Source organism: Tyto alba, unplaced genomic scaffold (genome assembly GCF_018691265.1).
Source record: "Tyto alba isolate M040663 unplaced genomic scaffold, T.alba_DEE_v4.0 Super-Scaffold_11, whole genome shotgun sequence".
NCBI classification, from domain to species: Eukaryota; Metazoa; Chordata; class Aves; order Strigiformes; family Tytonidae; genus Tyto; species Tyto alba.
Window position 1 is genome coordinate 6,452,743 of NW_024881273.1, and position 23,739 is coordinate 6,476,481.

The 23,739-nt window shown below is 50.7% G+C and overlaps 1 protein-coding gene across 4 annotated transcripts; it reads left to right on the forward strand.

Annotated features, from left to right (window-relative positions):
* The first annotated feature begins 13,115 nt into the window (after window positions 1-13,115).
* PTGES (prostaglandin E synthase) lies at window positions 13,116-23,520 on the forward strand. 4 transcript variants are annotated; one of them, XM_033011931.2, is made up of 4 exons: window positions 13,116-13,190; window positions 15,993-16,174; window positions 17,613-17,695; window positions 21,288-23,520. In XM_033011931.2, exons 2-4 carry the CDS (start codon window positions 16,067-16,069, stop codon window positions 21,535-21,537), a joined length of 441 nt encoding a protein of 146 aa, XP_032867822.1. In that variant the 5' UTR covers window positions 13,116-13,190; window positions 15,993-16,066; the 3' UTR covers window positions 21,538-23,520. The 4 variants fall into 4 exon arrangements, with proteins under 4 accessions (XP_032867822.1, XP_032867820.1, XP_032867819.1 ...); XM_033011929.2 differs by lacking the exon at window positions 13,116-13,190 and adding an exon at window positions 15,172-15,386; XM_033011928.2 differs by lacking the exon at window positions 13,116-13,190 and adding an exon at window positions 15,484-15,542.
* The last annotated feature ends 219 nt before the right edge of the window (window positions 23,521-23,739 follow it).

Here is a 23,739-nt window from a genome sequence, read left to right on the forward strand (position 1 = left end):
TTTTTCAGCAGGGGACTCAGAACAGCCAAAGTCATCCTACAAAGGAAGATGGAGAGTTAGAATAAAGAAATGAGGTTTTTAGCTGGGATCTGCAGATTCTCTTGTCTGTACATCTAAACTAAAGGTGCAAGCAGGTTGCATCACTCACCTCACAGGCTTCAGCAGGTATTTCACTGTTTCTCTATAGAAACAGACTGTGGTCCCATGAACACTGAAATGGACCGTCACCCCTGAATGTCTCTGGGGTAAAGTGTAGTGCTGAGTTGTGTCTTGCAAAGGGAGAATCAGTTTGATGGTTTATGGTCCACCCTGTCAAACCTGGATGGCACGGAGCCTCTTCTGACTGGTGTGTGAAGAGGGCAGTGAGATGTCCCTAGTAAATTTTTCATTGTGGTCTTGTGTCCTTTCACAAGGTCTCACCGGTTTGGAAGGGACTGCATCTCCCAAAACACAGCTAGGCAATGTAAAGTGATATACTAGAAACAACACAGAGAAGGAGAATTACCTCATCTATGCAGAAAGAAGGGGTAGCATGGGACACATCTATAGATCTTCTCCTTTCCATGTGGGAGGGAGGTGGCATATATTTCCTATACAACAATAGGATGTATGCTGCATAACAGGTACCAGATGGGTGTTTAAATAACCTTCAGCTGCAACATGTCATGCTGTTATCTCATTATCCCTTACAAGTTAAATGGGTTCAAGCTGGGCCCGGACATGGATGAGATGTCTAATAGCGGTGGTGAGGCTGACATTGATGGCAATTTCCTTGAACAGCTGTCTGGAAGCTCCAAGTGGAGCACAGACCCCGCAACACACAGACCACAGCGCAATGTCTTGTTGCCTGTTGTGGTGTGCTGATGAGCACGTTGTTCTTCCATCTCAATGCCCTCCCTTGCCCTGGGCACAGAATTGGCATCCTATCATGTATTCACACTGCCCTCCTGACCAGCATAGCGGGTGGTGGTGAGCCAGCAGTGGGTCATCTTGAATCGGCTGCCACAAGCTGAAGGTACTGAAAATTGGTAGTAGAGAACTTTCAAAAAGTGTCTGGTGTGCAATAGTTGGTTTGGGGTATCTGTGATTTGTGGAGTTGATCAGCAGTGGAGGTGGTGTGGTGGGAAGGTGAAGGGTGTGGAAGAGGTAAGGACATGGGGGACATTACAGGAAAAGGGAAGGAGGGGATTTGGGGAGTAGTGGTATGAGCTGGAGGATATGGGGTATCAGCAGTGAGTAACAGAGTGCTAAAGCTATTGTGATAGGAGAGGTAGTGGAGATGGGGTGGGATTATTTAGTGGAGATTATTAGTGGAGATGGAGATGGCAAAGGGAGAGATAAGGGATGCAGAGATGGAGTATTTAACACCAAGGATGAGAAGAGAAGAAAGTCCCAGATGAGAGCTTTGCCTGGCCTTACTCTGTGTTCCATGTGTTGAAATTTTCTGTCACCCACCCGCAGTTTGGTTTGTACGTTGCTGGTTTAAAGTCAGCATTCTCAGGACTTTGGGCTCACAGCTCCATGGCAGAGAGCCTAGAGAATTTGGGATACTGCTGGTTAGCGTGGCTGTCTGATCACAAGGCAGCATACCTCACAGTTGGCTGGTAAGCCAAGAAACATGATGTCTCCAGCCAGGGGACAGGGTGCTAGGAATTGGAGTTGCAGCCCTGCCTTGAGTTCATGGAGTGCAAGAGATTTTCAGGTAAGAATCGTAGGGTAAATGAATCAATGCTTTTCCCAGAAAAAGTCTGTATTTTTGTTGGAAAATGTATAAGGTCCTTAATATTTCCCAGTGCTTTATGAAAGAGGTTTGGTAACATGACTGTTGTTTTACAAGAGGTGCTGGGCTGGCCAGAGGTTCTTGCTGAAGGTTTCTAATTGGAGAAGGAGAAGTGGAAGACTCATTTTTCCCTACATTCCATTTAATTTCTACCTAAACACGTCTCTCCCTGCCTTCTGACCCTGGCTAGACGATTTCTAATGCTTGGAGTTTTTCTGAGGGGAGTTTGGGGTTTTTTTACCTTTTTTGTTTTGTTTTGTTTTGGGTTTGTTGGTTTTTTGTTTTTGTTTTTTTCTCCCTGTATGTGTGGTTTGGGTTTGTTTTCCTTCCCTGCTTCAGTTTCAGCATCATCTTCCAAGTGCTCCTTATCCTAAACATAGAGATGAGGCAGTGACAGGAAAGGGCTGCCACTCTGACGTACATTGGGAGCTTTAAAGGGTGGGATTGTGGTGGGCTTTATCCAAATACAAAGCCTGGCTAGGCTCTGAGTACTACGCTAATGCTGTGGAAAGGCTCTGACTCACTGGAATGTGTTCGTTGACCTTTCTATAATGTGACAGTAGCAATAACACAAGACACCAAAATCTACATTAATGTTGAGCAAACACTGTCTAATCCTAGCAACACCCAGGGAGTCAAGAGGCCGTCATCCTTCTCCTGCAGGTAGGAAAACTGAGGTTTGCAGATGTTGAAAGTTCTTCTTAACACGGTAGTTCATAGGAAAGAGTTTAGCAATTCCTTTCTCTCTTTGAAATCTTTACTCAGAAGCTTGAGCCATGATTTGCCTTGGGCAGGCTTAAAAATCCTTGTCTAGGGTACAAAATCACAGAGTCCCTTGGGTCAGTGTGTGCTGCTGTGCTGTGTGAAGAGGGACAGTCCAACAAGGACAGGTATGGATGAGCTTGGGATTTGGGTGAAGTGGAACATGATGTACCTGTCCAAATACATCTGCCTATGTGAAATAATTAATTTGATCACGTCTGAACCCTTGTAAAATTCTGATGTAGCAGTAGGGCTTTTTTTTGTTTTGGTTGCTGTCTCTATAAAACGTAATTGAGAGGTTCTTCCCTACAAGAAGAGTAAAAGATTTCCCATCCGGATGCCCAACCTTAAAGCCCTTTTGCCTGAGCCTGTATTGCAGTCAGACCAGAGTCTCAGTGTGCTGTACAAGTAGAAAGAATAACCAACCTTAGAGACCTTACAGTGTTTGGATGCAATGGTGGTCCAGACCAGAGCTTTACCTGGTCTACACTGGTACGGCACCTACTCAGAGCAACATACAGCAGCTGAGGATCAAGCAAGGTTTATCAGTGCTGCTGACACCCTTTGGCTGTGGTGAATGCAGACAGTCTCTGCAGAGGGAGACAAATGTGTTTTTTAATCTGATATCAAGTGGTTTTCAGCAGGTGGAACTACACAGGTCATGTTACCTGGTAGGGATAGGAGTGAAAGGTAGAGGAGAGCAGGTTTTTTAAAGCCATGCTTGATCTACAGCATTGGTGTGGGTGAGGTAAGATGCCGTCTCACATTGCTTCCATCCCGTGGGAACTTCCTTGAAAGGTGATGTTTTATAGATAAGTGCAAGGTGACAAGCTGGCAGAACACTTCTCTGCCTTTTATAGGGTGAGACCCGGTGCTGAAACCCATTTGACCTTTCAGTCATACCAACTCCATCAAGAATGATGGATGGAGAAGGTCTTTCTCAGAACAAGCACAGGGAGTTATTTAAGTTTCCAGCAGCCAAACTGGCTCTGCTCCTCCACAGACTGCAATGTGCTCCAAAGGGAGAAGGGATGGAGGGAGGAAGCCCTTTGGCTTTGGAAAAATGAGGAGTTTCTGTTCATATGAACAAGAGATACCAAGACTGCCATAGTGACAGGCTTTGGGAACAGTTTTTTAATCTGTAGCTGGGTGATCTTAACAGGTATTCATTTCTAAAATGGACCTTCATGGCGTAGACACGCTCCGAGCTCATGCAGGCTTTGGTGCCAGGAGTGAAGAGGTTAAGATATAGCTTGGAGAAAATTGCTGTTAAGCATTTAAATACCACTGCTGCAAGGGCACTGGGACTCAGGGGGGTGTTTTATGTGCTAGCTTGGGTGTCTGCTGTTGCAGGGCGAGAGGATACAGCAGCTCAGGGTCTAATGGTACCACCCAAAGCCAGATGCAAATAGGCATCAGCCACATAGGGACCATGCAAATCCTCCTGGGCTGGCAGCTGAGAGGGGCAGGGGGCAGGAACTGAGGAAGGCAAAGCAGGGTGCAGGACCCGTGCTTTACCAGCCTTGCCTCTTCACCCCTTGCTGCTGCAGAGCTGGCTCTGCTCCTACCTAATTGCCTCTGGGTTCTGATTTCAAGGCCTATGTTGTGCAAGATCGAGATGAATAATGTATGAAGTGGTAGTGATAGACCCAGTGGATGGGCTATCGGGTTGCACTTGCATGCTGGCAGTTAGACTTTGTTTTGACTTGTAAACTAAACACTCCTGCTGCAGACATCCTCTGTGGTTTAGTGATTAGATCTGGGGACTGCATTTGGACTCCAGGGGTCAAGCCAAGGTGCTGTCACCCAGCTCTGAGCAACACTGGGTAAGTCACATCATCTGTTCTTCCTAATCCCCTGCATGTCTCACCAAGACATGAACAAGAGGGGAGGGAGACCCCATAAAATTATTATTATTATTATTATTATCTTAATTTAAATTGTGTTTTATTATGGAACTTATTGTCCCAGGAAGTAATTTAGTTTTAACAGTTTGGACAGTGGACTTGACGCATGTAATTATCAAGCATTACTGTCATGTATGACAAAAAATTTGCAAGAAAGAGAATTGAACCTTGTGCTGTAGGTTCCTCATTGGTAAAATGGGGATGCTTGAGAGTTGGATTTCACCCGCCTCGATCCTGCCTTTGTTTTTTTCCTTTCTTTTTAAAATTGAGCCCAGAATCTGAAACTGGAGACTGTTCCTGTTTGGCTTTGACTGGGCTCCAGTCTGAGTCTGGGACCTGATTTCTGGTTTTGTTCTCCAGGCTGGCTTGGAAGCAGCTGGATTGGAGTAGCTCTCACGTGATCCTGTCTGCTCTCACTGAGAGAACAGGAAATAATAGGAAAACTTTAGCCCATATTCTATCTTAAAACTTGAATTCTGTCGCAAATAATAATTTAGGGATAAAAACTGTGTGAAAGGGATAAAACTTGAACTTGATGAAATAAGAAAACACTATGCTTACATGGCGGGGGAGGATTGCTACAGGAAGAGGATTATAGGGCATGAGTAACACTGTGCCCTCGTTCCAGTCATGGGCTCTGATGTGGCAAGTGGCTTGTATTTCATCCAAAGTATATAAGGTGGTGGTGTTATTAGGCAGACATCCCCATCCAACACTTTGGTACCCTTAGGTGAAAGAGGATTTAAAAGTGCTCAATAGGTTTTGGGTTGGACTACAATCAGAGGCTGTAATTTGGCTTGGGGTTTGCAAAACTAAACACCCTGCTCTTTCACCCATCTCCTGTGGAAGAGCTGTAAATGCAGGTCACTAAAATTAGTCTTGCAAAGCAGCTATTCTGACTGGTGCCTCTGTTGTTCCTTCTCCTCTGTCTCTAAATCATGCTTGAATAAAGACCTCTGCCTGGTTTTAATCAGCTTTAGCAGTTGGCGTTGAGGAGCAAATAGGTTCACCAGGAGAAAGCAACTATTTGCTGCTGTAATAGTTTCCCCATTTGTTCAGACAGGCCAGGTCTAGCTGGCTGCCCGTGGAGGGTTGTGGAGGTTATGGAGCTGGGCTCGGTACTTACCAGCTGGTTGCAGGGCAAGAGAACAGCACCAGGCAGTTTGTCAGTGAACGCTAAAGGACAACGGTGCCTCTTCAGGCTCCTGGTTTGTTGGAGAGTCTCAGAGGGGATCTGTAAAAAGATAACAACAGGCACCAGCAGCCAGCAAACCTTGGCACCGGCAGTAAGGTCTCCTGAGCGAGGAGGGATGTGGTGATTTTTCTGGAGACCGCAGTGAGGAGGCTTCCTGGAAATTGCACTACGTCTGTCCATCTCTGTGGTTTGGACATCAAGCTGTTGTCTTGGGACAGCCACAGCGTCTCTCCTGTTTGGTGACTTGCCATTGGGAACTTTCCAGTCCATCTCTGACCTGTGTGCTGTCTCTTCTGCCTCTGGTGCTGAGAACAACTGTGAAGAAATCACCCCGGGTATCATCTCTTAGACCAGGACTCCAATGCAGAGTGAAACCCTGAGATGACAAGCTATTGTGCAGCTGTTTCCGCTAAACAATAGCGGTTTTAAGCAGCCAGCTGGGGAAAAATGGCTTTGTAGGGCCTGAGGTGGTCCTGTTACGTGTGGCCTTTCGAAGTTGACAGTCTTGGACCCATTTTCCAGGGAGGACTATGTCCTCCACAGCCTACCTGCGTTTGTCCTTTACACCCATGCTCATCACTCCTGTACTGTGGGTGTATCTTCAGCTCTGCACTAGCTTGATGCAAAATGTATTCACTCAACCATTCAGTTCAGCTGATAGGAAAAATGACATCTTGTTTTTTTCTAGGTTCTTTCTGGATTGGTTGGTTTGTGTAACTGAAGAAAAAAAAAAAAAACAAAACAAAAAACAAAACCCAGGAGCAAATTTTTAAATTACCTACATATACAGAGAGTTCTGGGAGGATCTTGTAGTTTAGGAGCGTGAACTTGAGTGACTGCAAACACTTACTGAAGTCAACTTGCTCGACTGACTTGAGTGCTGCAGTGTGAGGGGAAAAACATCACACCGTACAGGAGCTCCTTTTGGTGGTTCTGTAGGTTGGACTTGAAAGAGCCCTCAGGCAGGTAAATCTCACAGAAGGGCTGTAGCAACCAGCTCTGCTCTCATCCCTTCATGGTGAGCACCATCAAGCACGCTGAGTAGCTTTCCCACTCCCCTCGCTCCAGCTCCCAGATCTGTCCGGCCGCATGCAGGTTGTTCCTCCTGTGCACTGGAGGAGGCACGTCTGTATTTGTTCCTGTGGAGGGACAAGTGACATGCTTGCTGAAAACAGATCAATGTCACTAGGTCTCAGTGTTCAGAAATGTGTCCCTCTAAGCAGGGCCAGCTGAGAGGTATTTAATTCTTTCACTTCTGCAACATCCAGGTGAAGCGCTCTATGAGGACCTGTTAATTTATACCTCACATCTTAACCTGAATGACCTGATAATTCATATACAGGTTCATCAATGTTAAATAAGGATGGAGGGACAGGAAGGGATCTGAAAATGTTAGATTATTTTTCCAGGAGGTATGTTATCTAATAGGAAAAAAAAATGTACTCTGCTAAAACAAAAGATTGCATGCAGGGCTTTAATTTCCAGCTATTGTTAAAATTTGTGTTTGAGAGCTGGGAACCCTGTGGCCAACAGTGAGCTGGAATGAGTTGAAAACAGGAGAATGGACGGGCTTTACAAAGAACAATGTTAAGTCCATGCTAATAGCATAGCGAGAGAGGAGACTGTGCCGGAGGATACAGAAGGGCCCCGAAGGAACAGAGATGAGCAAACCAGATCTACTGCAGGATAGCTGCAGAGTGTCCCAGGGCTGTCTTCTGTAAGAACATGGGTGGAATTCCTCAGTTTGGGAGTAGCCCCTCCAGAGTACTAAATAACTCAGTGTGGAGTCATCCTAGACCCCTCAGTGAGGTCTCACGGCGTTTAAAAGAAAAATGAGCTATTAGGAGGCCAAAGGATGGTTGGAGTGCAAGGGGTGAAAGGAGTTGGCAGTCATGTGCTGGTCATCTGCTTGCTTCAGCGTTGGAGGGAAATAAGAAAGTATGACTGGGATAATCAAAAGCATGGAGGAATCTCCTTTGAAGAGAGATGAAAGCAAATGGGACTGTGGTAAAGCTGAGTAAGAGGTGATTTCACTGACGTGTATCGAAGGAGAAGTGTGCTAGACAAAGCTGAGCAAGAACTGCTGTTCTTCCTAACCCCCCGCATGTCTGTGACATGAACAAGAGGGGAAGGAGATCCCATAAAAAGTTTATTATTATTATTATCATTATTATTATTATCATCATCTTAATTTAAATTGTGTTTCATGATGGAACTTATTGTCCCAGGAAGTAATTTAATTTTAACAGTTTGGACAGTGACTTGATGCATGTAATTATCAAGCATTACTGTCATGTATGGCAGAAAATTTGCAAGAAAGAGAATTAAAACTCATGATTCAGAGCATAAGTTAATCACTGGCTTCTGAAGACTGGATGAACCAGGGGCCAGAGAGCCTCAGTCCATTGCTAGCTACCGCCGGGACAGGTACTACCTTGAAACCATGGTGTGCCCCACAGCTGGTACAACCCACAGCAGCTCCCTTCCACCAGCAAACATACACGCAAAGACACAAACTTCCCCCAGTGTGGTACGGTGCAGCGCAGCTCCCTACCCCCTTCTGCTGCCTAACTCTCCTTGGGGGACAGCTCTAGCCCTGCTAATGTGGCCGTAGCATCCCACAGCCCCTCGTCCCAATGCCCGTTCCACAGGTGCCTTCCCACCTGGATCCAGCTTCTCTCCTGCTAATGGGGGAGCCCCTCGTGTTCGGTTTTGGCTGAGTTGGTGGCACTGTTAACAGAAACATGCTGTGATAGAGAGATGTGTTCTGCTGCTATGTAAATATTTGTAATGAGCATGTATCTCCTTGTGGAGAGTTGCATAAATATGGAGTGGAGCAGATTTCTAGACACATATAATGGATGTGGGGGGCATAGCCTGCAAATCAGGAGAGTAATCAAAGCACGGGACCTGGGCAGGTCCTGGAGCCCTACTGATAGATCATTCATGCAGGCAAGAAATGTTAGGATAGTTAGCCTAAGTATTACTGCCTGTGGAGTAGCATGGAGAGGTTTCTCTACTTCCTTGCATCATTCAGGGCAAATTCTGGTCTTGATAAAACCAGGGGATCACTCTGGGAGGTGGTATGGACCTATATCCCCTTCCCTTTCCTCACTATTCATTTGGGAAATATGCACTGACTGTTTTTGTTGCATTGCACAGGGTTTGTAATCCTTGCCCTGATGTCAAGGCAGAGGCCCATGAGCTTCTTTCCCTTCTCCTTATCTCCCACTCTGTTGCCTCAGGACATGACTGCAGCCTGGGTGATGCTCTGTGAGTGCTCCCACCACTGTGAACAAGAGGGCAGTTGAGACAACGCAATAAAAAGCTTCCAGGCAATGGGGGCTGTAAATAATGCAGATAAATTACTCTCTGCTTTCCAGGCTGATTAAGGGGAGGGTGTTTCTAACATTGCATGTGGGGAGTGTTTATTAATAACATCAGAGTTGAGACCTGGACCACCTTCCTCCTGGCTGCTGAGATGCTGAAGCAAGCCCAAAAGATGCGTTGTGCATCACCCAGTACAGGGAGAGGAAAGGAAAAGTTTTAACATGCATCTGGAGCATAGCTATGGGCTGACAAGTGACTCAACTCAGAAAACCTCAAACTGCTGCAAAGCTCTGACTTCTGCCTGAGTCAGGTCTCGTGAGAAGGAGGCCCTGGACTACTGCTCTAGGAAGCCCAGCCACAATCCTTCTGCCAAGAACCTTGCTCTGGGAAGTGAGAGCATTTAAGAGATCAGCATGTGTGATAAAGAGATTTAGAAAACATGACCTATAAGGAAGGGTGGGAGAAATTGCTGCTGTTTAGTCTAGGGGTGATGGAGGGGATACAGAGAACTTGGGGTTTTAAAAATAGTCTTTGTGTTTTGAAAGGCTTTGTGGTAGATGAAGCTCTACAGCAAGGCCATGAAGTAAAGATTTCCTTAGAGTCAGTCTCCAGGATGGTGTAGCTACTCTCGGCTGGGGTCAGCGACAGGCAGTAAAGTGCTGATCTTTCCATTCTCTCTTGTGTTAAGTTTCCATGTCTCTCTAACAACTTGAAAATGCCTTTCTGTTGAAAATGGGACTTAAAAGGCTTTAAAATAGTGAGCTCTGAAGCTTGCTGTTCTTCCTGGGTTTCAGGGCAGGGTTAATAGCCCGGGAGCTGAGAGGTTCCCCCCTGCCAAAAAAGGTCCCTATTTTTAAACTGGACACCCCATGACACTTCTGAGGGTGAGCAAAGCCCTGCGGATCAACACAGCAGATCACAGCCCTTGGTCAGGCACTGAAGAAGAGAAAGGCCATCTTGGTTTGTTTTCTACTTTTCTCCTCGAAGCTGCTCATCTGCTGTTAAATGTCAGGTCTCCATAAGGCTGAAATCTCTGACCACAATTGTTTCCCTCCCAGCCCTGTTAGTGAGCCAGTGCTCTTAATGCTGTAAAACATACCCTGATTCCCATTTCTCCATAACACAGCATGTGGAGGCAGGACCATGCAGCATCCTTTACCTTTGCTCTTGCTCAAGAGCATCCCACCAGGGAATCTGTATTTACTTTGCAGTTTTGCAAATGTTGAAGCCTAGGAAATGTTTCCCAATTCTGAAATTTTTGGCAGCAGGATTTGTTTCTCTTCTTTCCCAGTCTGGCGGGGAAACTCCCTCTTTTTGGGCAATGGCATAAATGTTTTTTGCTTGTTGTTTAGAGCTGATGGGATCTGGTTCTTGGGAAGAGAAACACATCACGAGTTGCTGTGGTGTGGCTAAGTGAGAAAGGTGCCGGCTTCCCACACACGCCAAGCCCTGACCCCTGCCTCCCACCTTTGCCCCGTGGCAGCAGTGGCAGGTGCAGCTCTGCCTGAAGCCAGTTTTTAAACCAGCTGGGTCAGAGGGAGAAAGCAAAGGAGAGGAGAAGTCGCTGCCCTTGGCCCCTCAGCCTCTCTCCCAGCTGGGTTGCATCCCTGAAGGGACACAGCAACACAGCCAAGGAATTCCTTCCTCTAAGAGAAAACCCAGGCGTGAATCCATGCGAGGCTCAGAATAAGAGAAAATAATCTGTCTCGCACATGCTCACAGCCTGATGGCCTCTCTTCCAGCGTCTCCTTGCTGTCACAGCAGCAGGGGACACAGTGACTCCCCTGCAGCCAGAGTTGGTACGACAGTGTGGGGCGGGAGGGTGGTTGAGAGCTGGGCAGCAGCCCGGGAGCAGGCAGGAAGGGACGGTGGATGGAGCTGGAAGGAGAAGGCAGGAGGACGTGCAACTGCCTCTCACTTGGCCCTGGGCCTGGTCCCTGTCCCGGGGCTGGCTGAGGAACAGCAGCTTCCTCCATTCCTCTTCGCTGCCTGAGATCCGGAGCCACCGCGCTCCTCTCCTGCCCCTTCCCCGGGCCCCTCCTGCTGGCTTTCTCCTGCTGCAGGCATCTGGTCTTCTGACTGTGAAGGACTATTTGGGAGAGTCTGATCATACATTCCTCATGCCTGAGGCCTCTCAGATAGCTCCAGCCAGTACAGTCGCTTTAAAATGCAAAACAGACAAAACCTGCCTGTGCCAAAGGCTGAAGCATCCTGTTTTGTTTCAGGAGATGCTAATGCTGGTGGTTTTGCTGCTGCTGCACGACTTTGTAGTACCTTCTGCCGTTCTGCACCATGCAAAGAGCAGAGAGGAGCCCAGGAGCTGGGGGATGGGGAACTGCAGGTGAAGCAATGGGATTTCATTCATCTGTGGGAGAAGGTGCGTCACGGTGATGTGACTTTTCATGCAGGCTAAGGAGTGAACGCAGGTGGAGCACCTTTCTCTTTAATAAACAGCTAAACCGCTCATGCCTTTACTTGAAAACATAGCTGTGTTCGATGAGCCAGAGCAGCGCAACCTCCCGTGGGCAGCCGGATTTCCCAGGACCGGGTGCAGCCAAGGGCAAGTGATCTCTGGGGCAGGGCATGTCTGCAGGCTCCAAGGCTTTGTGCTGGGAGCAGCAAGAAGAAATGGCAGGGAAGGAGGGCACCGGTGCCCGCGGCAGCGTCGGAAGAAGCTGGGAATGTGGCTCAGTGCTGCTTGGAGCCGTGGGCTGAGCTGCGGGCCCAGGGCAGGCAAAACCCCAGCTGGGCTCTGCACCTTCACCAGCACGTGGGAGCACGCTGGAGAAGTGCCACCCGCCTGCCTGTCTCCTCCAGGCTGGAGCGGTCCCCTCGGGCTCTTTGCCCATCCCAGGCTGTGGGATGTAATTGCTTGTTTGGGAAAATTTGGGGGGAATCTGAGCTGTAATTGCCCAAAGCGTCTGCTGCCCTTTGAGATCAGGTTGGAGCCCAGGCTGTGCCACCCCAGAATACGTGCCTGAGCTCCACTGACAAGGATTTATTACACAACCAACCCTCTCATGGAGCTGCCACAAGGAAATTCCCCAGCATAGCAATAGTGGAAAAACATGTAGTTATAATGCTGTAGTGTAATTCAGCTGGTCAAATAAATAACGACCTGTGTGGGAACTGAGAGTGATTTTTATTCCATAATCTTTCCAAAGTAGGATTGTTACTAGAGGCTTCTATTTTTAAGTACTTTTCCCAAGCATCTCCCGTGAATTTTTCATTCTTTCTGCATGCTGCAGTTCAGTTCCTCCTCCAGCAAAACCCTCTATCTTTTCCTCACAGCTCCAGGGGTCAGCCTACCTGACGACTAAATCTTTCAAAGCCTGACCCTGATTCTTATTAATAATTTCTCAAAAAAAATGCAGTGTTTTTTTCCTAGAGTGTTGGTTTTGGGTAGGTCTTGTCCTGGTTTGAGACCTCTTGTGCTAAAGGCTTTAAGACACAACTTGTAGTTTAAAAACATACTGCCCTTAGGACCTGCTCTCATTCAAGCAGTGCTTCTGTCCTAGCAGGATGTGATCCGTGGAGGAGGATCTTACCATTAATATTAACAGTCTGCTTCCGCACGAATTAATGGGATGGTTGAACATACTCTTGGCAGCTGCGTTGCCTTAGGCCAGGAAAGCCAGGAAGGTGTGACTGTGGATGTGTCCTACCTAGCATGGGACCCCTGAACTTCAGAAATCAAGTGGGAGCCAGGATCTCAGGAACATTACACCTGCCTTTACCGGCAGCTTCTGCCCCTCGTCCCCATCCACGCAGGCGCTGTGCCGACAGACACCAGCCCTCCCCACTGTGTAATGGTGAAAGAGTCGGAAATGCATAAACACGTGGAAAAAACAACTTTCTTTGCCCACATGGTTTTTATACACCATGGAGCCTGCCCAGCACATACAACACCCACGCCTGGGTCTGCCTCAGGGGCTTAACGCCTAAACAAACTGTGCTTCTTGATCACTCCATTCAATTTAAATTTCTGCCAGTTGCTGGTGCAAATTGTCCAGGGCTTCCTGCCAATGCTTGAATAATGCTGAGGAGAAAGTCTGTCTGGCTAACAGGAGAAGTCCTGGCTTGTCTGCAGGTGGTAAAAAGCTTGTGCATATTCCTGCTTCTCAGTGAAGTGTGCTGGCTGCCTTGGGAGGGGAAGAAGGTGCATGCAAGAAAACGATCTCACTGCCGAAGAGCCTGTGGGCTGGATCCTCAGCTGGTAAAAACTGGAGCGGCTCCATGGAGGGCATGATGTGCTGGTGAAGGGTCTGCCTGCCTGCCCTAGCCCCAAGGCTCCTGGGAGAGCTGGGGAAGGGGCTGCTGGAGAAAGTCTTATCTCTGCTGCAGGGCTGGTCTGGCCCTTGCATCACCCAGTCTTTGGGCACCAAGGGTTTCTCCACTATGGGTTTGCTCCCTATCAGCTATGGAGAGGGGAGATGGGAGGGAGCAGTGTTTGGGATGTGGCTTTGCCATCAGCTGCTTATGCTTGATGTTACGGTGTTTATAGCCCTCTGCTGAGCTCCAGGGAGACGTGAGAGGGGTTGGATCCAGTTTGGTGGCAGCAAAAGCTGGCGTCCAGGGTGAACACCCCCAGCCCTTACCGCAGTGTTTGAATCCACATGGCTGCTGTGTGTCCCCATTCCCAGCCCTGGGGAAGCAGCTGGTTGGAAGCAACCGCTGCTGGGCTGCGGAGCTCCACGCCAGGCTGTGCCGCAACTTGTTCTGCAGCCGCCCTGACGCCAGGGTGGTGGTGACCAGCTGCAAGTACCTCTCCCTTGAAACCAAGTGTTGAGGGTTTTCAGAGGCTCTCTGCACATTCGGATGTCATGGGGCTGAGCCAGTGCATCGCAATGAGCGGTTCGGCACCTTTGGGTCTGCGGCATCAGGGCAGAGCAGCCATGATGAGGGACATTCAGAGGCAAACGCAAAGAATTTGCAGATCTCCATGCCGAGAGGGAGATCGTGTGCTTGAAGGATCTTTCTGGCTCTGAGCCTGGCCCTGCCAGGCTGGGAGCAGTGCAGGGGTCTGGAGCCGGGCAGGCTGGGGTGGAAGGAAGGACGACGGCTCCGGATGGGCACAGAAGGACCTCAGCCCTTGCTGAGTGTGGCAGGAGCAAAACCTCTCGCAGAGCACTGATCCTGGCAGGAGAGCTGCCCTGGTGGGACTCCGCACTGACTGTTTGCAGAGATTACAAGAAATGGTGTAACCCTCCCTTCCACAGGGGCAGAGACAGGGGCTGGCCTGTGGCATCCCTTGACCTCTGGTCAGGGCTGGTGGGATAATGCTGCCCAGGCAGAGAGGTGGCTGTTTTCCTTCTTAGTTTGCTCCCCAAGCTGGAGCCAACCTTCTGAGTCTGTCCATATAACCCGACTCATGCTTGTATCAACAGCACTTCTGTATCACCTGGGCTCAGGGCCGCTGTGCCCAGAGCACGAGGCTGCCTTAAATTCACACCAGCATCCCAGGAAAAAGGCTCCCGCAGCCTGTTCTCCCCAGGGAGAGGGGTGCCACCAGCGTCCCATTGCTGGGGACAAACCTGTCCTTGTGCAACAGGGTCTGCAGCAGCAGGACTGGAGCCTGGTCCTGACCTGAGTGCTCATGGTTGGTTACTCTGGACCCTCTTGGAAAGGATGGGATTAGTTTTGCTAAACAGGCAGTTAAAAATTTAAAAAACCCTGAAGAGCAAAACCAGTCCAAGAGGGGACTAACACTTTGAGAGATGGTTTTGTAAATGACAAGCTGTCATACTCTGTTTATTGGTTTGGGGGGCTTTTTTTGTGGCTTGAAACAAATTTTTTAATTCTAACATGTCAGTTAATTAAAAAACTGCTCACATCCTCAAAGCATTTGCCTGAAATAAATCTTTTTTTTTTTTTTTTTTTTTTTTCCTTCTGTGTAAAGAAACCAAACCTCAAATCCAGCCCTTCAACACTAATAAACTCGGAGAGCTATTAGCCCCCACGCTGCCGGCTCGCCAGAGGTTTGCTGCTGCCAGCACTGGGGCCAGGGCTGGGGAAGAAGGAGTTAAAGGTTTGCATTGGAAGAGCAGCCCAGCTGCCTGCAGAGGCTTAGATCCCACTCTTTCTTCACCAGTGTTTGATGGCTGGGGAAAAGCCAGCTCTAAATTCAAATGCCACTTTCTAGTCCGAGGACAAAATTACACCCAACTGCCCTGATTCACCCTCTCGGAGAAAAGCAGGATGAGCTGTCTTCGGGGCCGGGCAGGCTGGTGTTTATTTCTGTTTGCAGGTTTGGGGCTTTGCGGTCCATGACCTGCCTGGTTGTGCTTCCAGTCTGGTCACTCCCGGAGCTCCGCTCCCAGCCCCGGGGGTGCGGGGGCAGCCCAGGTCCCCGGGTGATGGGCACTGGTGGGCCAAGGGACGATTCTGTCCCCTGTGCCCCATCCCTCAGCAGGTGACTTGTGTAGAGGAGGGCTGGCTGCCTCTGCCAGGGGAGAGCTCAGCCCGCACTGGGCGGGACTGGGGAGTACTGGGAGCGCTGCCACGGAGGGGTGGGCTGTGGGGCTGGGGACAGAGGGAGTGCGGGAGCAGAGGGCTGGATAGAGCTGAGGTAGGTGCCTACCTTCTCCCTAACTCCTTCTTCCCAGCGCTGGTCAGCTCGTGTCCGTGGGTGAGCAGTGCCTGGCTGGGCGAGGGATGGATGCTCTGTGCCGCTCCGTTCCTCTGGGCACAAACAGGAGGGGAGGTGGGACGGGGGGATCGTGGTGGGTTGTTTTAGGGAGGCGAGAGGTCGAGCCGTGAGCAGGCTGAGCCTTGCTTGTGGCCCACACAATCGAGGGGGCTGTATCCCAGCTCGGGGCATCGCGTCCCCGCGGAGCTGGTGGGAGCAGGGTGTGAGGAGCAGAAGCAGCCTGCTCCGCGTCCTGGTCTGGGGTTCGCTCACCGGCAGCTCTGCCACATCAGCCTGAAGGGGTGTACAGGGGCTGTGGGCTTTCGCCAGAGAAACAGCGGTGGTTTGTGTTGTGTTTAAACGTGGCTGTTCCTGCCCCCTCTCCCGCAGAGCCCTCTCACAGCCCAAACAAGATCTCCGCTGGCTGTGAGTGCTGCAGGCGACTGAGCGGCACCTTCCCCGAAATGATGGAAAACAACGTGTTTATGTCATTTACGTTCTACAGCACAATCTTGATTTTAAAAATGTATGTTGTTGCCATCATTACGGGACAAGTGAGACTCAGAAAGAAGGTAAGATCGAGTTTCCTTTTCCTTTTTCTCCCCTTCTGGCTTTTTTCTTGGGTTTCTGTGGTTTCTCTTTCTTCTTTTATTCCTGTAAAGGCCAAAAATGTTTTCCTGAAGCAAGCTGAGTTTTCTTTGACTTAAGTTGAAAGCAAAACATGTTTCATAGCTGCAGCAGATAAGTATCTCACTTCTCTTTGGCTCTTTTTGTTTGTTTCTACAATCTGTAGCTTGATGTTTATAATTTCTGAATCCTAATCTAAATAGTAATTTTAGATCTAAAATGGCATGCAGGTAAGCTGCTTCTGGAAAGAGACTGTTTACAGTTAATTTGCCGTGTCTGGAAGAAAAAGCAGGGGGGAAGGGTTTAAGAAGAAATCTTGCAATTGTCTTTTTTCTTGCGATGTAGCAGAAAGCTTTTGAGCTTTTGGAGACTGAGTGGATATGTGAATGCTCCAGGAGAGCAGAAAGTCCTGGGGAATAAAAACAATAGCTGGAGGGAATGGTTCTTGGGTACAAGGGAAAATACAGGGAGGACCAGGAGCATTAGCTGACATCAGATGGGGTTAACTGGACTTCTTACTGCCCACAACCCAAACTGAACTTGTGGCAAAACTCAGCTGTCTGTAAAATCTGTTTTAAAGTATTTGAGGAGTTTGTGACTGCATCAGGGGAGCAGGAGGGAGAGATTTCTTCTCTCAGATAAAATACTAAGAGATATCCCTGTGCCATAACATCATTGTAACTGATGATTTGGCTTTTCCCCCTGTGTTTCTAAATGATGCTCCAGCTGTGGGACAGTCTGGGCTTGTAACATGATTAAAGCAAGTGCCAGGGTTCTTTCCAGGCTGCAAAGTGAAGCTGTCGCGTGTAACCAGGTCCCTGAGGAGCAGTTTCTGAGCATAGGTGGGGAGCTCGTATAAATCATTTTTATTTGTAATTTTATTAGTATAGGATCTGATTTCCCCAGGGCTGGTTTCAGTCACACAGTATCACTGCCAAAAAGCCAACCAGGGAATATTCTTTCTCAGTAGGGTGAACTAATCTGTCAGTCCCAGTTATCTTTTGGATGCTGCACTCGGTGTCTGCAAGCTCTGTGCCAGCAGTGATCTCATTTGGTGGTTGGCAAAGTCTCTTTTCAGTGTGTTTCACGGGGAGAAGTGGACTGGGATCAAGCCGGAGCTCCCTTGAAGCCCCCGGTTTGGGACCTGCTCGGTGGGCAGGGTTGGGTTTTTCAGAAGATAAGCAAAACCCGTCGGGAGGTGCAAGGTTTAACCCCCAGGACCGTGCACATGGAAGCGCAGTTGCTCTTGTGTTTGTGAAGGGTGGTGAGAAACTGGGGCGGGAAGAAATCCCCACAGGTCTCAAAGATTAGGGGCAAAGCTTCTACCTGTGAAGCTCCTGAAAACATTATGAGCATAGAGATTACGAGGACTCTCTCTTGCAGGCGTTTGCAAACCCGGAGGACGCGCTGCGCAACGGGGGGCTGCAGTACTACCGCGAGGACCCCGACGTAGAGCGGTGCCGCAGGCGAGTACTCAGGGCTGCTGGCATGTCCCCTGCACCTTGATCCCTGGCAGCTGCTGGCAAAGAAGCAGTGGGAAGCTAAAGGGCTCATTAATTAAGTAATTACCTAGATGGGTTGAATGCCTGGACCTCAGCTGCGGGACCCTGCACGATAGAAGGTTTAATCTTTAATGGGAGCATGGTGTGCTCGTGGAAGGACCTGGGTTTGGCTACAGCAGCGGACTCTGACACAGTTAAACTCATTTCCAGATGCTCAAAGCCCTGCAAGCCCCCTGAGGGCTTGTCCAGTACCCACACCCAAAGGCTCCTCATGCCCTGCTCTGACAGGATCCCAGATCCCCCCCAGGTCCCTGCACAGCTTGGACAGGGAACTGTGTGATTGATCTCAGTGCTGGATGCAGCTGCCCTTTTTGGGTATTTGGGAAGAGGCTGGACATGATTGCAATAACTTCTGCCTCCCTAATTGGCCAAGCTCCGAATCTTCCCCCTCTTCTGTGGGGCTCACAGTTCCTCGGAGGTAAAGCACAGAGTTTTTCAGCCCTGGGCTTGGTTTGCTGTTCCCCTTACCTAGAAGGAGGTGCCCCGAGTGTTGGGCTGGATCACTGGTGACGTGCAGGAAAGGGGCTGGAGCCGTGCCCTGATGTCACTGAGCCCTCGGCCGCCAGCTCTGCTGTGGGTGAGGGGACAACACCACTCACCTCCTACTGCCTGCAAGATTTGCTTTAAAAAGCATCCAGTGCCACCTAATCCACAGGCTTCCAGAGGGAGGAGGACAGCAAACAAGCGGTTTCCTTGCTAGGAAAAAGAAAATAATAGTAATAATAATAACCATAATCCGCTTTTGGTTAGTCAGAAAAGGCAGACTTCCATAAAAATAAATAACCGGAGCTGCAGCAAAGACCTGGGGAAGTCTGGGATCTGACTGTGCAGTTAAAGTGCTCAGAGTTGGTCCTTGCTGATCTGTTCACAGCCCTGGGGAAGACAGATTAAACCCAAGGCGTTTCCCCTGAACAAGGATGATGTCAGGTTTTCTTCTCGGGCATTACTGGGAGGGGAGCAGAGCCACGGCCAGGCTGCCGGGGTCTGTGCAGGGCAGGGGCAGAGCAGGGAAGAGCAAGTGGCAGCTGGGATGGAGGTTTCCCCCCTTGCCTCTTAAAGAGGCCCCTGGCTGCACCTCCGCTCTTTTCTTTCCTTTCTCCTCCCTGTTATTCTGTTTGTCCTTCCAGCCCTGCTGAACCTCCAGGTCCTCGGGGGGGCTGCCATGGGGACTGCCCTCTCCCAGCACATCTGACACCAAAACCAACCATGCTCTTCACCGCAGTCCTGGCTGGGCTGCGGGAGGGTTTTGTGGTGGTACCCACAGAGGTGATCCTGGCTTGGGAAGGCAAGCGGGACGCTGGGCTGTGAAGGGAAGAAGCTGTGAGTGGGAGAGCCTGTCCTCATATCTGGGAAGGGGCTGGCTCTGGCCAGGGACCATCTGGCCAGAAGGATCAGGGGGCTTCCCGCAGCTCCCCTCCATGCTTCTGGGTTTGGCAGGGAATACGTCTCCTCCGTGTCCAGGCTCTGATCAGCTCATCCCCACCGAGTCCTTCTGGCATTGCCACTACAACAGCAGGACTCATTTCAGTGTCTTTCCTAGGCCAATTCCTCCATGCTGTCCCAAAATCACACCCAGAGAGCAGCTGAAATAGGGTTTCCACCAGGTTCCTTTCCATGTTCTTACCCCCGTTGCTTGGGGACATAGTCTTTAAGCTAAGGACTGCTCCCCAGGGAGGTGGAAAGAGCAGGTGAGAGAAAGCCCCTTGCTCTCCTGCCTGCTGTGGGGATAACAGGGTGCTGAAACTTTTCTGGGTACAACAGGCTGTGCATCCTCTTCATGCTTGAGCAAAGCCGAGGCTGGAAACAGCTCAGGTGCAATATTTACCCAAAGGTGCCCTGGACCTGCTGAGCTGGTGCCTCGGATGGACTCTGGCATGGGAAGGGGACAGTGAGGGACACTGGCAGGGGCTGGCATTCAGCACACAGGTCATTTCATCTGATGTGGTGATGGGAAACCAGCTGCTGGACTCAGAGCTTCCGTTCTTGTCCCCATCCTTGGGCATCGCAGTGAAGGGGGGGGGAGGTTAGGGCAAGCTGGGTGACCAGAGCCCTTCCCCGCAGCCCCTGCCCCATCACTCAGACACTGATCCTGCCTAGGAGCAGTCACCCTCCAAAAACCTGGGCTCTTGGTGTTGAAAATTTCTGATGGAGAAGCTTTTAGCAAACCTTGGTCTGAAGAAATCAGTGTTTGGTGGGGCAGTTGTTGAGGCAGACACTGGGACATCTCCTGCACCACAGACCTGACTCCAGGGGCTGTAGAGGGGCCTTAAAACAAAGCCCTTTTTCTTTTCCAAATTCAGGTTTCAATCAGGTCTACCCCAGCCTGTGTCTTCACTAATGAGCTGTGACTGAGTGTTCTAAAACTATACCAGCCACTTCTCAGCTTGTGCAGAAGAGCAGCACAAGCATCTTGGCCTTTGCTTCAGGGAAAAAAATCACAGTTTTCTCTGGGCTTTGTGAATGTTTAAATGTCCTGGGGCACAGGAATGGGGAAGCAAGGTTGGTTCTTATCAAGGCTTCATCTCTGCCTCTCAAACCTTCAGAGGTAACAGGGAAAAGGCATCAGAACCTTGTGCCTGGGTCACTCCAGCCCAGATCCATCTCCACCGACCGGAGCATAACCCGAGAGTCCTCGCAACGAAGCATGGGGACGGGGCTCTGTGCTGCAGGAAGCAGCTCTTGCGTCTCAAGGGGACAAAAGAAGGAGAGGCAGAGGCGGTGGGAGGGCAAGGACAGCCTCGCTGCTTTGGGGACTGGTTTCCCTCCTTCGAAGGAGGGTAGCTGGGGGAGGAGGGACACAGCCTACGCTCACAGCATGATCAGCCCCCGTTTCGGTAGCAGTGTGGTGCGGGTGGTGGCAGGGGACGTTGTGACACCCAGGCAGGCGCCGGGTTTGGGCCCCATCAGTGCGAATGTGTCGGTCCCTCCAGCCTGACTGTGGTGCAATCCAGCAGGTGCTGCTGGCACCGTGCGGGGGTGCAAGGGGTGCTCGGGGTGCTCCTCCCCAGCCCCCTTCGGGTGCAGTTACAGAGAGGGGAAAAGCCATGAACTCTCCCATCCTGGGAATTTCTCCTCTGGAAAAACTGCGGTCAGGAAACCGCCTCCTTATTGTGTAACGTGGCCACATCTGGGGCCGTGCCGTGCTGGCACCGCACCAGCTTTGAGCTTTTCGCAGCTTCGCAGGGTCTTTGTTTTGCTTTGTTTATTTAAAAGCTCTAACCCTCTAGCTGTCATCTGTCGCAGCACAGGCATCCCAGTCACGGAGGGCAAGCTTCAGGAGCACAGCATCTCAAGGGGGAGACACTGGCTGTGAAATCCTGCTGCCCGTGTGCAGGGGGGGATCTGACTCTTTTGGGGGCTGCACCTGCCCCATCCAACGGAGGAGAGGGCCAGCAGCACCCGGGGATGGGCACTCTGGCTAGAAGGGATGAGAGACAGCAGGGAAGGTGCTTCCTGGTGGGAAGGTGGGAAGGAGCAATCTTATCTCCCTTTTCAGGGCCCACCGCAACGACATGGAGAACATCTTTCCCTTCCTCTTCCTCGGAGCCATCTACTCCCTGCTGGATCCCAGTCCCGCAGTGGCCAGGATCCACTTCTTCATCTTCTGCGTGGGACGCATCGTCCACACCATCGCCTACCTCCTGCAGCTGAAGGCGCCCACACGCTCCGTGGCCTACAGCGTGGCACAGCTGCCCTGCTTCTCCATGGCTCTGCAGATCCTCCTCGCCACCGCCCCGTACTGGTAACACCCAGCGAGACCAACCACCCAAACCCCCCTCATCCTGCTCTCTGCTGATTTCCCTGGCTGGACCAGATGGTGCGTGTGCAAGTGTGAGTGTGTAAGTGTGTGTGTGTGTGTGTGTGTGTGGGCATGTGATAAGTTGCCAGGGAGGCCACCTGCGCCCCAAGGATGCTCAGTGCAGCTTTGATAAAGTCCCCGTGCTATTGAAATTGGGCAGGGAAGTCACCAGAAAGAAGGGGCACGTCTGCCTGTGGAGCGAGAAGGGGATGCGGAGGCAGGTTCCTCTGGCTCCTGCTAAGGATTGGAGGCACCTGGACTAGCCCTCAAGGAAGGGATTTACTGAAGGAAAGAACATTTTCTGGCACAACTGCATTTGGAACTGGGGAGGGGAAGGTGTGCCCTTTTCCCTTGGTCATGAATACCCTGTGAATCAGGAAGGGAAAATCATGAGGGTCCCATGAATTCTCTTGGTCAGCAGATGCAGGTGGTAGCAGAAGGGGGTTATAAACCAGCCACCCTCCTCCTGCCCAGCCGTGTGGGTCTGGGGGAAGAGGGGAGGGGGGGCCCTTAGGTTCCCTCTCCCCAAAGGAAGACAGGAGGCAGGTGCCTACCAGGCAGCATAACATGGAAGTCAAAATCTCAGGTGTTCAGTGCTCCCAGAACCGCCTCATCTCATGCCATGGGATGCAGCTCCCTGCCCGGGAGCCTCGCTGCAGGCAGGAGCCTGCCTGTCCCACCAAGGACACCCCACGGCCAGTGTTTGGCAGCTCCCGGCCGGCAGCAGCAGCCGTGGCTTTTCCATCTCAGTCTCACCGTGGCAAGATGCAGAGGGACATGCCTGGAGCAGCCGGCAGGAATCGCTTACCCCATAGAGAGATGGACAGAAAGCTCTGGGACTCCTTGAAAGACTGAGATGTTCACACAAAACAGGGGCTTGCAGTTTGCAGACAGAGCTTTCTCCCAAGGGCAGTATCTGCGTTCACATGCCGCCGATGCCTGAAGACTCTCCCAGGGCAGCAGACTGAATTTCTCTCCCTCTGTTTGTAGCCTTTCTCTGGCCGCAGAATGGCCATTGCTATTTGGGGAATGTGCCGTGACTGCTTTGGGGGTGTTTTTTTTTTTCAGCTGTTTCCTGCTGCCCACTGCTGCCGAGCTGTGCGCAGCCTGGATTAGTTGGTGTTTGCAGAAAGCTCTGGAAATGAGCAGAGTGGCTTTGAACCACCCCGTGGGAGAGTACCACTGCTCTGCAGCGTCACGTTGGAGAGGAGAGGCTGGGGCCAGCGTACCGCAGGGTGACAAACTCTTGTGAGCTCCTCTGCCATGCCACTGTCCTGAAGTGCCACGGGCTGGTCCAGCCAACAGCAGCACGCAATGGAGCAGCGCACAGTGGGGCACCCCTAGGGAGGACAAGGCAGGAGGACACCTCTGCCGTTCAGTTCCCCCTCCCTCCTCTGAGTTTTACTAAGATCACAGAGGGAAACCAGAATGAGCAGAAAATAAATTCCCCTTCCACCTGTCCTAACCACTGAAGCTCTTCCCTTAATCCCGCTGTCCTCGGAGATGCTCTTGCAGAGACCTCACCGAGTGCCTGCGTGTGCAAAGCACGAGGTGAAACACCAGCTCTGAGCCCTTGCCCAGCTTGGGTAGCAGCTTCTGAACCAGTAACTCCTGCCCCAGTGCAGATGTGGCCTTAGGCCAAGCTGTTTGCTGAGGTTTGGAGCGGAGCGCTCTGTTCTCCCGCGGGGGATGCAGGGCCTGCCACATGGGGAAGGTGGGCAGGACTGCAGGTTCAGCAGTTTGCTCTTGGCCATTTCTCATTTACACAGCCTCAACAGATGTCTGGGTAATACATACTCCTCTTAACAAGCCTTTTCTGCCTCACATGGTGCACAAGGTCTCGAAACCCTGTATGTTTCTCTGCTGCTGCACATGCATCCTGGTGGCAGGAAGCAAATATTCCCAATAAAAACAAATCATTGTGCTCTGATACATCCTTCCTTCGGGAGCAGCAGATGCAGCTGGGTAGCAGCTGGGCCCAGCCCCAGCAGGATGGCTCCCCAGCTGCAAAGTGCTTTGCTAAACCCCGCTGCAGAGCCTGGAGTGCCCTGGAACTCCTAAAGAGACATCCCTTTCCTCTGCACTCACCTGCCCTGCAGAGGAAGCTCTTTTCCAGGTGTGCCTGATTTGTGCTGATCCTTTAAATTCA